Source organism: Anabrus simplex, chromosome 11, assembly GCF_040414725.1.
Source record: "Anabrus simplex isolate iqAnaSimp1 chromosome 11, ASM4041472v1, whole genome shotgun sequence".
In the NCBI taxonomy this organism is placed as follows: domain Eukaryota; kingdom Metazoa; phylum Arthropoda; class Insecta; order Orthoptera; family Tettigoniidae; genus Anabrus; species Anabrus simplex.
The window spans coordinates 85,222,292-85,237,712 of NC_090275.1; the positions used below are offsets into that span (position 1 = coordinate 85,222,292).

The following is a 15,421-nucleotide window of genomic DNA, read 5'->3' on the forward strand; positions in this document are numbered from 1 at the left end:
TAGAGAGGTGGAAACAATACTGTGAAAAGCTGTACTCTGGAAGAAATGATGATGTAGCAGTCAAGCAACCAGGAGGGCCTTCTGCATTGGAACCTCCCATTCTACAAAACGAAATCAAGAACGCCATTAACCATTTGAAAAGAAACAAATCCCCTGGACTGGATGGTATTTCTGGAGAGATGCTTAAAGAAATGGATGAAGAAGGTTTGCACGTGATGCACTCATTGTGTAATAGGATATAGACGACGAGAGAATGGCCAAAATATTGGACAAGCTCTATCATAATCCCCTTGCACAAGAAAGGGTCAGTCAGGAAGTGTTCCAACTATCGTACAATTGCTCTGATATCTCATGCAAGTAAGATTTTATTGTACATCATAAACCAGCGTCTCGAGCCTTACAAAATGCCTCACATATTCATTGAGCAAGCAGGATTTGTTGCAGGAAAAGGAACACGGGAACAGATTTTTAATATGAGACAAATAATTGAAAAATCTCGTGAGTTCTGTGTTCCTGTGCTAATATGTTTCCTTGACTACACGAAAGCTTTTGATTGTGTTGTCTGGAATAAACTATGGCAGGTTCTTGGTGAATTTGGCATTCCACAACATCTAATATGATTACTGAAAAGTCTGTATGGAGACAACATTGCAAATACAAAGGTAGATGGCGACATTTCATAATTTTTCAGTGTTTTGCAGGGTGTCCGACAGGGCTGCATATTATCACATATTCTATATAACATCTATGCTGAATATGTGATGAAGAAAGCCCTTGATGACTGGACTAGAGGCATATCAATTGGTGGACGAAAAATCAGTAACCTGCGCTTTGCTGATGACACCACTCTCCTTACCAGCAGTGAAGATGAACTTGCAGAATTACTAGCAAGGGTAAAAGATGCAAGTTTAGAATATGGGCTAGAGATCAACCTGAGCAAGTTCAAACTAATGATAATTGACAGAGCGGCACAGATCCAGCTGACATGTCGATTAAGGGAACTGGAAATGGTAAATGACTTTATATACCTTGGGTCGACCATGTGTGATACTGGAAGTTCTGACAAAGAGATTAGGAGACGTATCACCATAGGGCGCGTTGCCATGAGCAAACTCACAAAAATATGGCAGAGCAGAGCAATTACAAACAGTACAAAGATTAGACTAGTTGATTCTCTTGTGTTCTCTGTCTTTCTTTATGGTTCCGAGACCTGGACCCTCAAGGCAAGAGATAACTACCGTATCGACGCCTTTCAGATGTGACGTTGGAGAAGGATGGTCCGTGTACCTTGGACGGAAAAAAGAACTAATGCATCAAGAACTGAATATCTCCGAACGTCTCTCCTCTCGCGTCATAAAGAGAATCGTTCATTCTTCGGACATGTTGTAAGACGTGATAGTGAAACTCTGGAGAAATGTATCAAAGAAGGCAAAGTTTTTGGCAGAAGAACACGAGGAAGAACATCGAGTAGGTGGATTGATCAAGTTCTGCGTACCACCGATCTGACTCTTCAGCGGGCTTTAAGAGAAGCTGAACATCGTCAAAGTTGGCGCCGCTTAACCCGGAATATTGTGTGAAGTCAAATGGGGTCACGTCGCTCAGCAATGAGTTACACGACTTATGATGATGACAGTGAGTGTAATCTACTCATAAATACGGTAGCTTCGACGAAGGGAAGATGAAGCAATAGTAATGTGCAACCGAGTGTGTTGTGCGGGTCATATAGATGTAGCTTGCATTCTGGAGATCGCAGGTTCGAAACGCATCATCGGCAACCCTGAAGATTGTTTTCCGTAGTTTCCCCATTTTTACACCAGGCAAATACTAGGGCTCTTATTATGGCCACGGCGCTTCTTCCCCAGTCCTCCTCTTTAAACAATAATCACCACCATCACCACTACTTGCCTTTTCCTGTCTGATAGTTGCCGAAAACGTATACGATTCTATATAAACCACATACAACCTACTTTTTAGTTTTCAGCTTTATTGACAGTAAATATAAGTGAATCCCTCCCGGTTGATGTATGTGACAGCCCTCTGACGATTGGGACAAGTTATTCTGATAGTGGAAGTGACCTATAATTCCATGGAAATTACCCCATGTGTATAATAAAATATATCGGTTGCCAAAAATTGTCTTCAGGTTGACAGTTACCAGACTGTCCCTTTATCAGTCTCAAGAGACAAGTCTCTTGAAAAGCGAAACCTTATTTTACAATCTGTCTCCCCGTACATGTCAAATGAATTGCTGCGATTTAGCAGCGGGAACCCCACAGAGAGGCCGTCGGACTAACCTTTCTTCGAGAAATCGTCTCAACATGATAATACAAATTTCATGTTTCATACTACATAACCTCTGATTGTGATTCACTCTTCTCATTTGAGGATAAACAGTGTTCTCGGCAGTGTTTAAACATGACCGGTTGAACATCGGTTTTAGACAATGTCTAAGTGGTAAATAATGTCTCTGCAATGCGTCAGCCATACTTAGGCATTGTTTAACCGTAGACGACGTCTAAACACCGTTTCTGCAATCGGCCCAATCCAGCTGACTCCAACAGAAAATTATGGGCATTTTCAGACGCACCACATATATTTAAATGTGTGAGAAATCATTTTCATGACAAAGAACAGGTTAATTATAATGGCAATATTGTCGATTATTCATTCTACAGGAAAATTAACGAATGTGGCTCGTCTCCTGAATTTTCTGGATTGAAAGTTTGCTACAAACTGACCTTTGCCCACTTGGATTCTAATTCGTTTCAGCGAATGGATGTAAGACTGGCATTTCAACTATTCAGTCGATCAGTCGCTAATGGAATAGCATTCTATCGGGGTGTTAAAACACAGGTTTTAGAAGACAGTAAACAAACGGAAATTTTCACAAGCGATTTAAACTGTCTGACTGATGCATTAAATTAGGCTATTCCCACTCAAGCACTGTATGAAGGATCACAGGCACATGAAACCCTAACTAAATGGCAGAATGTTCTCAGAGATACTCAAAATTCATTCGCTTCCCAAAGGACACTGGAGTCTTTTAAGAGTAACCGTGGAATGTACCTTAGAAGTGTCTGAATATTTGTAGAAACACTATTATAGCTACGTTTTGACAGGAAAATTTAATCAAGATCCCCTAGAACGTCATTTCGGTATCCTGAGATCACTAAGTTGTGATGATCATCCGTCCACTATTGACTGTCCACATTTACACACGTTGCAGTCTATTTACGTACCGACTAAACTTGCCTTATCGTCTGGCGGAAACTATGAGGACAGAGCTGAATCGCCATTGACGGCTCTTGTTAATCAAATGCGTATTCATGCAAGAGAAATTGAAAGTAAAAATCAGGCAGTGAAGACACAAGCTGTACATGAAACAGCGAAAAATGGTGAATATTGAAAATGACATTCAAATACCAGACTGGGAAAACAGTTTACCTGAGTTAAGTGGGCGGAATTGTAGCAAAGAATACTTAGTGTATCATTTAGCCAGATATTAGTGCGGAATATTTCAAAAGTGATTCAATGTGATTTACGTCGTCCTTTCGTTTTCGGCAAACTCGCTCTTGTGTTTTCTGCTGGTGAATATTGTGCCCCTGTATGGGAAAACAGCGCTCATACCACTAAGATTGATGTGCAACTCAATGAGACCATGAGGGTTATCACTGGTACTGTTAGATCTACTCCCACACAGTGCCTATCAGTCCTAGCTAATATCGTTCCGCATGATCTAAGGCAGAAAGCAGCTAAAGTAAGCTTGCTCAAGAAGATAACCTCTCATAAGAACTCTCTGTTGTATGATGCCCTGCAAGATCCACCTAAAACACGTTTGGAATCACGCAAGCCACCCTGGGTTGATTTAGAAGGTATCAATTCTTTCGACATGACCTACAAGTAGCAACAACATTGGAACGAACATCCACCCAACAATGCTCACCTGGTTGAAGATCCTACAAAGAAGGTAGAGGGATTCCAACTACTACGCCAAACCTGGTCGAAGCTGAACCGCATTAGAACGGGTCAAGGGAGGTGTGGTCACACCTTAAAGAAATGGGGTTTCCGTACATCTGCTACCTGTGACTGTGGAGTGGAGGACCAAATCATACAACACATTGTTCCGGAGTGCCCACTTCGTGCATTTGACAATGGTCTGAAGACTCTACACCAAGTGACACCATGTGCTCTGGAATGGTTGTCAAATTTGGATATTTCCATTTGATTACTTGTAAACATTTGTGTACTTGTACAACCATACGATATACGTAGGTGGATCAAAAGGTTAATTGCACTAACAAGCCACAGCAGCGCGCTGTGTGTCACAAACCTGGGCACAGCGGAGAAAGGGACAGACACTGCCCACACGTCTGTTAGGCAGGTCGCTGTGGTGTATCGTCTAGTATTGTGTGAATAGCGGCCAAATGCAATGGCGCGTCAACAGGACGTTCACTCCAAATATGAGATGAGTGCGACAATCCGATTATTATGGGCGAAAAGGAAGAATTGCACACACATTCATCGTGAAATTAGTGCTGTGTATGGGGAGCGGGCCATTTCCCTGCAAGGTATTGGAAAGTGGTGCCAGGAATTCGAAGCCGGACGCACGGATATCACGGACAACCATCGCGAAGGCAGGCCCGCAACGTCCAGGACCCGTGCAAAGGTCAACAGTGTGAATGCGATCATTAGACAGAACCGGCGCATTAAACTGAGAGAAATCGCAACGCAGCTAAACATGGCAGTGTGTTGGCCATTGTTCACGAGGACCCTGGATATCGTAAGCTGTGTCAAAGATATGTCCCACGTATTCTCACGGATGAGCACAAGGGACAACGTTTCCAATCGTCCCTAGCATTTTTGCAACGCTATGCCGCAGACGGCAACGGGTTTCTGCGGCGAATCGTCACAGACGACGAAACGTGGGTCCACCACTTTACCCCCGAAACGAAGCGAACATCAATGGAATGGGTGCACCCTCATCACCACAACGAAAGAAGGCCAAGGTTCAACCTTCAGCCGGTAAGGTAATGGCGACAGTGTTCTTTGACATGGGGGGTTTGCTGCACGTGGAATTCATGCCGAAAGGAATGACGATCAACGCGGCGTCGTACTGTCAAACGTTGCTCCGGTTGCGTAAAGCGATTAAAGAGAAGCGCCGGGGAAAATTGAGCGCCGGTGTGATTTTGTTGCACGGCAACGCAACACCTCACAAGGCCCGCCAAACGAGAGAACTGCTGCATCGTTTCAAGTAGGAGGTCTGACAACATCCACCCTACAGTCCCGATCTAGCGCCATGTGACTTTCATCTTCTCGGTAAGCTCAAAACGGAGCTCGGTGATCGACGTTTCCAGACCGATCAGGAGATGAAGGCCGCTGTATCCGAGTGGTTGCAGAACGCTGGAGGAAATTTCTATGCATCCGGCATCGACAAGTTGGTTGTGCGTTCGCAGGAATATTTGGAGTCTCTTGGAAACTATGTGGAAAAGTGGCGTTACAGTGTATGTCGTTATAGTCGTGTTGCTGTTCTATAGGTGGTGGAATAAATGGCCATAACAGGGAAGTGCAACTTATTTTCTGATCTGCCCTCGTATATATAAGCGCCAGATAATGTGCCTGCTTCCCTAACACTAATTAAAGATTGCGGCTCAATGCAAAACGCCACATATCTCACGTATGCGTCGGAAAGTGTTTATAATGTGTTGTTGCGAGTGGAAAATGTTGTTGTGGGAAAGGTATCGTGTATGGATAGTTTATGGGGTGATACTTTCTTCGAGTGCTTGGATAAATTAGATGTTATTAAAGCGAAGTCATCGTAGTTGGGGTGCTGTGAAGATCATGTGCTGTGTTTGCTACCAAAACTCGTATTTCATTATTTGAAATGTAGATTCTTCTTCCGCACGAAGGAGATAAGAAGGGAGCTGGTTACTTCGAAGGCAGCGAAATCATCCAGGAAATATTCCAAAGTGTCCAGCACATGAAATCGTTTTCGAACGTAAGTTTCATGCTTGAGTTTCTTAGTAGATTTTGAAGTAGTAGTCCCGATAAACCTCTGTTATCCTCGCGCTCAGTTATCACTGTGGATGGCAGTGCCATGACTGCGGCGGTCCACTGTAACTCGTGAAGATGTCGCACTTCCTCTTTGATACGCCCCTCTGTGAGGGGGCGGTAGAATAACACCCACAGTATCTCCTGCCTGTCGTAAGAGGCGACTAAAAGGGCCCCCAGCGGCTCTGAACTTTGGAGCGTGTGTTCGCGACCACGGGGACCTTAGCTGAATTTTGGCATTGCTTCCACTTTTGTGCCAGGCTCCTCACATTCATCTATCCTATCCGACCTCTCTTGGCCAACTTCTTTTCTTTTCCGACCCCGACGCTATTAGGTTTGCTAGGGCTAGGGAATCTTTCATTTTCAAGCCCTTCGTGGCCCTTGTCTTTCTTTGACCGATATCTTAATTTTTCGAAGTGTCGGATCCCTTCCATTTTTCCGTCTGATTAGTGTTATATAGAGGATGGTTGCCAAGTTGTACTTCCTCTTAAAACAATAATCATCACCACCAACTTCGAAACGCTATGCTACAGGAGTATCGGTCTGTTTCTATAGTAGACATGCTACCAGGAAGACTTTGCATTGATAAAGTGGTATCGACATTGTGCAGTGTAGTCCTACAACTACTTTCTGCACATATCAATGTCCCACTAACATTACATGCGTAAAACTTGTACACATTTCAAAACGTCAAAGAGATTGGGTGGGTAAGACACGTGTGCGCCATTGACAAAAAAGCAAATGTATGTTAAATGTGTTCTATCTCGCAAACCATTCAGAATAGGGAATATGGCCATATGAAGCTTTTTGCTTCAAGCGATTGTTCCTGAAATATCCTTGAACACTGACCATTCCTCCTGGAGCATCCTGTATATACAGTAATTTGAGACCAAATGATAGTTTGTTACGGGCCGTATACGTCATTCCTGAAGATACTGCATGAGCTCTTTATTACTGCCAGAACAATGTTTGAAATCAGTTCCTCCTTCAACCCAAATGTCTTCCAAAAATCGACGAAGGATAGTAATAGTAATACTTCTTAATGTGAACATTACCGAATTTTATATTACGTGCCCTGTCATTGAAAATGATATTTCACAGCCCCTGTTTCCAATCTTTCGAACGGGTCAGGAATGGAATGAATGAAGCCCGCATCTAGCGGGCGAGGATAGGAATTGTGCCGGCTGCCGAAGCCTGTCGCACTCGTCTGGGGCAATGATTAATGACTAACAGATGAAATGATACTGGAGAGTGTTGCTGGAAGGAACGATGACAGGGAAAACTGGAGTACCCGGAGAAAAACCTAAACTAAGACCATGACAATAGAATAACAAGTGTGAGGACCCCTCGAGTTCAACCGCGCCCCGCCTGGCAGCGCTCGAGTGGGCAAGCTCCACAGTACTGATCAGCTGGTCTTACGAGTGATGCCAGAAGAAAGGTATTAGCATGCTCCGTAACTGATAAGTATATGCACTGTCTTTTAAAAAGCAACGAGAGATTACAATTAAAATACCCTGGCAGGGTACAATAGAAAAATCACACATGGAAATAAGAGCTACGGTCTTCCTCACATGTTGCGGAAAGCACAGGTTACTGGAGTGTAGATATAGAGATACATAGCACGTAACTTCCAGCAACTTAAAACAAATACCCATGAACTATTTAAAGGTGATATTATACTTACAACTCAATTTGTCGGTTACTGGACTTTCGAAAGCTTGCGTGAAGATTTGGCGGTAAATTAGGGAAAATGTGAGCAGGCACTTCTCCTGAACGTAATTTCCATCTCACAGGAGAGATAACCACTTTTTCACCATTCACTATAAAATTATCTGGTTTTACTCTCAGATCAACAAAGAAATGAACATGAAAAATTCAGCTATCACGCGCAAACTCAGTATCCTTCCGCAGAATAGCTCTGGCCCACTTTTCAGATTGATTTTTATCCTTCGGTGGTAAAAAATTGCATATATTCAGCTACTCTACCATAGCCTGACTTACAGAGAGGCACAAAACAGTACGGCATGCTGAGCTATTAAATTAATCAAGCCACATAAGGTACATGCTTGAAGTACACAACACACAATGAACTGAGTTTAGGAACTGAAAGCAAAGAAAATTCAACTTATTCACTGAAATATATCGCACGGTATCATCTCCCGACTCTTCTATACCCGGCTTGCCGGAACTACTGGAGCACGTGAGGGATATAATCACTTGCAGTGCTTGCAGGGACGGATCACCAACTACCATGCTATAATGGCCGAGTCCTCAGACTTGGTCTTATACTCGTCATGCTAAAACATTAAAAGAAAAGACGACTAATGAAGTGGGAATTACTGGGAGTTGTGCAACATTGCAACAATAACACACACCGCCCCTGTGTGGGTGTACTAACTGCGTAATTTTAGATTAAATGACATCTTTAAACATACTGCGTTTGTGAACGTGATATAGGCTTTAGGACTTATGCCGTTTAAAAAAATAAAGTGAAATTCTTTACGTTTCGCGGAGAACTATAGACACGGGCTGTGAAAGCATCAATGGCAACAATACTGTGTTTTTGTGCTTATTATTTCTGTATTTGTAATAGACGTATCGTTTTCTTTATAGTCCAGTTAGATGTATAGGTATATATGTTCTAGATGTCTTTGACAGGATGTGTGTTTTTCTAGTTGCACTTTCTCAAAAACAATAATCACTGTAAATCAATTCTAATTTTGTTGCAGGCTACAACCCGGTTGACTTCCAAGGCAAGAATATTGGAGTGTACATTTCCTCGTGTCAAGGTGAAAGTGAACGATTCATGTGCCACGTAGCCGTTGAGGGAAACCCCTACGCGGTAACAGGAAACGAGCGTATTAGTTTGGCCAACAGGATCTCGCAGTATCTTCGTATCAATGGTATGTCACTAGTTGTATGTAAATGAGGACGCACAGTAATTTTTATAATACATAAGTATGTATTATCCGCACACTTTATCTTGGTGCATTTACACCCTAGTGCTGAATCGGTCGACCTCGGCGATCTTCGAGATTCGTACTGGCAACCTTTGAAACACAAACTATGAATCGCTTAAGCATCGTTGTGCGACATCTGGCGTACACTTTACGTACTAGTACTGTTGTTGTTTACACAACAAAGCCAAAGTATAGAATTCATGCTAGGAACAAGATTCGCATCGAGGAATGTTTTATAATGTTATATAATGTGTATGTGACATAGTTGTTGGCTTAAGATGATAACGGTTTAGAAAATTCATATCGATCGATCATATTCTCGATTCAATTCAGATTTCATTTTCATTCAGTTGGCAGCACCAGGCAGCACTATCGATACCGGGACAGCTCCGTCCTTACCCCTCAACGCCGTACACAAATGCACCAAGATAAAGTGTGCGGATAATACCCACGGCTTCGCCCGCCTTTATTAATTCAACCAGTTAAATGTTTTAAACCATGTAAATATTATTAACACACATCGTTTTTACATAATTTGCATGATATAGGCCTATATTAAAATCTATTTTCATTTTATATATTATTTTGACTGGATTGGTGGGTGGTACAAATAATATTAAAACTATATAAAAGACGACATTAGGTAAAACATCCTAATTTGTCCTTATAGAGCTACCGGATAAAATTCCTCTTATTTATTTATTTATTTATTTATTTATTTATTTATTTATTTATTTATTTATTTATTTATTTATTTATTTATTTACCACATGGCATATATATACAGAAACAGGAAAGCAAGTACATTATATTTTAAAGTCAAAAGTTGTTATCCATTCTTGAGGCTCTGTATTGGCCTCTAGAAAATCAAACCAATCTCCAGGGTAGGCTCTGCTGCTACACTCGTTAACAATGTATTCGATGGTTTGAAAAGGGGCATCACAGTCACACTGGGGGGATTGTATCTTTCTCCATTTATACAGGGACGCAGCACGGACTTAAGATTTAAGAAAGAAGTACGCAGGTACTTCCTTGAACAGTATGTTGGAGAATAAATTGATAACCACTGTGTACCTATTTTTCCACCCAAGTTTAGTTAATTTGAATGTCTTCTTTTTTCATGTAAAATAATGATGTTATGATGTAAATTAATATTTGTAAAACATCCCCTGTTATATATATATATAAAAGCCTACGCCATAAGACCTATCTGTGTCGGTGCGACGTAAAGCAACTATCTGTTAACTGAAACTAAAAGCTGCCAAGCTGTGATTGTAAAGGGCAGTCCCTCCTTGAGCCACTAACTCATTGGGATATTCTATAACCAACAAATAAACAACAATTGTTTAATAATATATCCAGGTACTTGGCATCAATAAGTCTTCTCTGGTTTTCAAGACTGGTGATTCCGACACTGGTTAGTAAATTTTTGTATGGCACCATAAATGGATACAAGCTTGGTGATGAAGGAATCTTACAAAATGTTTTTGCACTCTTTTGATTTACTTAATATATTTATCGAACCTTGGATTCCATACAGCGCTAACATATTCCAGTTTTGTTCGTACAAAGGCATTATAGAGTACTATGAATGAATTCGTCTTCCTGAACAGGTTAGTGCTCCGTATGATAAATCCCAATGCCCGGTAGGCTTTTCCTGTCACCTTGTTTACATGAGCAATGAAAGTAAGACCCTTATCAAGCCGGACGCCAAGCCCACTGACTTGGTCAACTTCCTGCAGGGCGTTTTAATCCAGCTTGTACGGTAATACAGTTGTATTCCTTTTTCGGGTGAATGATATTGTTACACATTTCGAGACGTTAAATTTTAATTTGTTCATATGGCTCCACATCAGAATATCATCAAGGTCTTTTTGTAGTAAGAAGCAGTCTTGTGTTGAGCTAACCGGTCTGAATATTTTGAAGTTATCTGCATAAAGGAGACAGTTGGAATTTTTTACGTGTTTAGGTAAAACATTTATGAAAATCACGAGCACACTTGGGCCCAGGTTCGAACCCTGAACGATTCCCAAATTTACATTATATTCCATAGACGAATTTCCAAGGTATTGAACATATTGTTTCCTATTAGATAGATAAGCACTAAAAAATTGAGCATATCTCGCGAGAATCCAAATCTACTCAGTTTATTTAACAATATATTATGATCCACACTGTCAAATGCCTTTGAAAACAACATCCATTTATCCCGCGTTATCTATTTGACCAGATTTGTAACTGTAGATCACCTATGTGTAGACCCATTTTGCGTATGCGGTAACGACATTGACGCTCTAAATCGCATATGTTAAAAGTAATAAATATAATCAACAGCAAAACTCTTTAGTTTCAAATTTAATACCTTCCTGTTTTCATTTACCAGTAAATATTTCCTTTTTCGTATACTATCCGACATTTCAAATAGCAGAACTCGTAACTAAATTTGTCACCGAATCTAATATCAAAATATAAAATATAATAATTGGAAGAATTTATCCCCTGTTCGTGATCTGATGTAGTTTGCTTGTAGTAAACCTCCGTGGTGAGAAGATATATTACCTTTTGTCCCTGTGTTAATTAAATGTTAGTATCACATCTCCATTGAGCAATATTGCGGCGATTCTTAAGAATAGTATGTTCTTCTAACCTAATTTCGATAACACAACTCTGAACAGTAAATAAAAATTTCCATCTACCAGTAAATAAAAAATCAACGTAGTGGCTGGGCGTAGCTGTATGCAAAGTCCAAGAAAGTATGAAGTAGAATAAGAAGAAGACTGCTGTAAAAGTTGTAATTTGAATAAATATAAATGAATAGCCTAAAATAAAATACATGAAATAATTAACAGAGTTGCCCGGAATTTGGACGCCGGAGTTCACCTAAATGGATCCCTCGGATTATTATGGAACATGATAATTCTCTCTCCCAAGGTGTGTACATAAAGCTGCGTACTAGTAAATCTGCTTTGGGACTTGACGCAAGTGTGATAATAGGTATAACTTGTAAACAATGTTCTCTCACCCATGGGTAACTGATATAAGTATCGAGCTTAAATTATCATGATTATTATTATTATTATTATTATTATTATTATTATTGTTATTGTTATTATTATTTGTGTGTATGGCTGTGAAGTCTTACATCATGTTAGTATTTGTATTATTATTACGTTACGATCGCGTTCTGTGAGGTTATATAATTAAATATTAGTGTTATTATTATTATTTACGTAGTTGAATGATCGTACTGTATGTGAGGTTATGTGTTGTGCATAGACATTGATATCAGTTCCGTTAATGTAAGTACCTGTAAATTAATATTATTTATTCTTACCTGTATATATAAATCGTAATCCAAAATTGTGAAACACACTGTCACTTCCAAAATGGTAATAAGGTACTAGAACAGTTAAGAACATTCCATCCATTATGACCTATGTAATTCTCACTCTAGTATATTCTCGAAGGTAGCTTTTTTTGTAATGTAACTTCTAGAAGCCTGGCCAGCCACCTATATAAAGACGCGATCTTGACGATGAAGTGAGTTATTGAGTGTTACTGTTGAGTTGTGGTTTGGAAGTTATTGTAGCACGTGGCTGACGTGCCCTTTGAGGCAGTCTCCATGTTTAATTGAGCAGTAATCATCTGTTTTATTTGTGCTTCGAGGTTGTAATCTCTGTGGTATTCGGTGTCAATATTGTCAACTGTTTAAAGATGGTGGCTTGTTGATATCCTAAAAGTGAAGTGTTTTTTTGTTTTGTTATACCGGTACGGTTATTAAGGTTATGTGTGTATTAATTTGTGTATATATGTAAATAAAAGTAACTGTAGCAACTGACAGCATTTCGTGTGCGTCTTTATGGATACGTTAGACTTACCTAACCCTCTGAAAACTATTAAACTGGTAGGAACTGCACCTAAGTTCTCCAATAACTTCCCCACTATTTTAAAATGAACTATATATATATATTCTAACCTAAATATAACCTGTGCAATAGCACTTCATCAACACACAAGAAATATAAAATACACTGACTGACAGAGCAAATGCAACACCAAGAAGGAGTGGTTCGAAAGGGATGAAAGTTGGGGAAAAAACATAGACGGCACGGACGAATAATTGATGTTTATTTCAAACCGATATGCAGGTTACACAATGCGCACGGCATCGACTCAGTAGGATGTAGGACCACCGCGAGCGGCGATGCACGCAGAAACACGTCGAGGTACAGAGTCAATAAGAGTGCGGATGGTGTCCTGAGGGATGGTTCTCCATTCTCTGTCAACCATTTGCCACAGTTGGTCGTCCGTACGAGGCTGGGGCAGAGTTTGCAAACGGCGTCCAATGAGATCCCACATGTGTTCGATTGGTGAGAGATCCGGAGAGTACGCTGGCCACGGAAGCATCTGTACACCTCGTAGAGCCTGTTGGGAGATGCGAGCAGTGTGTGGGCGGGCGCATTATCCTGCTGAAACAGAGCATTGGGCAGCCCCTGAAGGTACGGTAGTGCCACCGGCCGCAGCACATGCTGCACGTAGCGGTGGGCATTTAACGTGCCTTGAATACGCACTAGAGGTGACGTGGAATCATACGCAATAGCGCCCCAAACCATGATGCCGCGTTGTCTAGCGGTAGGGCCCTCCACAGTTACTGCCGGATTTGACCTTTCTCCACGCCGACGCCACACTCGTCTGCGGTGACTATCACTGACAGAACAGAAGCGTGACTCATCGGAGAACACGACGTTCCGCCATTCCCTCATCCAAGTCGCTCTAGCCCGGCACCATGCCAGGCGTGCACGTCTGTGCTGTGGAGTCAATGGTAGTCTTCTGAGCGGACGCCGGGAATGCAGGCCTCCTTCAACCAATCGACGGGAAATTGTTCTGGTCGATATTGGAACAGCCAGGGTGTCTTGCACATGCTGAAGAATGGCGGTTGACATGGCGTGCGGGGCTGCCACCGCTTGGCGGCGGATGCGCCGATCCTCGCGTGCTGACGTCACTCGGACTGCGCCTGGACCCCTCGCACGTGCCACATGTCCCTGCGCCAACCATCTTCGCCACAGGCGCTGCACTGTGGACACATCCCTATGGGTATCGGCTGCGATTTGACGAAGCGACCAACCTGCCCTTCTCAGCCCGATCACCATACCCCTCGTAAAGTCGTCTGTCTGCTGGAAATGCCTCCGTTGACGGCGGCCTGGCATTCTTAGCTATACACGTGTCCTGTGGCACACGACAACACGTTCTACAATGACTGTCGGCTGAGAAATCACGGTACGAAGTGGGCCATTCGCCAACGCCGTGTCCCATTTATCGTTCGCTACGTGCGCAGCACAGCGGCGCATTTCACATCATGAGCATACCTCAGTGACATCAGTCTACCCTGCAATTGGCATAAAGTTCTGACCACTCCTTCTTGGTGTTGCATTTGCTCTGTCAGTCAGTGTATCAACACACTCAATGAATATTTACAATGGCTGGAAGACACCCTACGTACATTCAAAATCCTAGAACAAAAAGTGGTGGGAAGCGACAGGGAGGACTGCATTACCATTTGTCGTGAGCCTGATGACCAATAGTTAAAGTGCATAGATATATATAGATAGATAGATAGATAGATAGATAGATAGATAGATAGATAGATAGATAGATAGATAGATAGATAGATTGTCCTTCACTGTTTTTGTGTATCAAAACAAATTGCCTCGTCTGACCATCAACACATGTCATACCACTATGAACTGTACCTCCTTAAGCACTGACACCAACACTTGGTTTTAGAGATACTTTCGTTTGCAAAGACGCGCGCAAATGGTCTATGCCTTGAACCTAGGCCATAGATTACCGAAAGTTGCCATGAGATATACTGTAGAAGACCAAGTACATGTACTAGATCAGTACACTAGCACAGGAGTTGTATACGTATTAGCAAGTAAACTACAACACTGCTCTATTCGTTCATAATTAATTATACACTCTTTAATATTCACATTAAAATTCAAAGTAGATAATGTTCCAACTAATATTTCATGGATCGCATCCTCCCAGCGTATATGTAGACTTCCTCATTCCCACTCCATCTCGATATATCGAAGTTCCCTCAGGCGTGTCTCGCCAATCATGAGCGAGAGATTTCCCGCGCTTTGATACCCAAGCGGCTATTTCCCGATCACTCCCGAAGTCGTGATTTCAGGATATCCATTTCTCAGACTTGGACTTTTCGTATGGCTTGCCAAACATTCCCTGGAAGTTTTTTCCAAACCTGGAAACAGTGTGTGTTTCCAAACTGCCTGTATAAAGTAAACTACTAGTACATAACATGGAGACCATTCCGTTTCAAATATTCTACATTAATCTTGTTCATATTAGCATTTATTCCGTTTAATTGCAAGGTCTGCCTTCTGCACTTC

The 15,421-nt window shown here is 41.6% G+C and overlaps 1 protein-coding gene across 1 annotated transcript in view; it reads left to right on the forward strand.

Annotated features, from left to right (window-relative positions):
- The window catches only part of LOC136883438 (fatty acid synthase), a 560,183-nt gene that overhangs the window by 69,078 nt on the left and 475,684 nt on the right, over positions 1-15,421 (forward strand). The window contains exon 4 of the mRNA XM_067155718.2: positions 8,778-8,951. Coding sequence (XP_067011819.2) covers positions 8,778-8,951 — 174 coding nt within the window. The remainder of the gene's footprint in view (positions 1-8,777; positions 8,952-15,421) is intronic.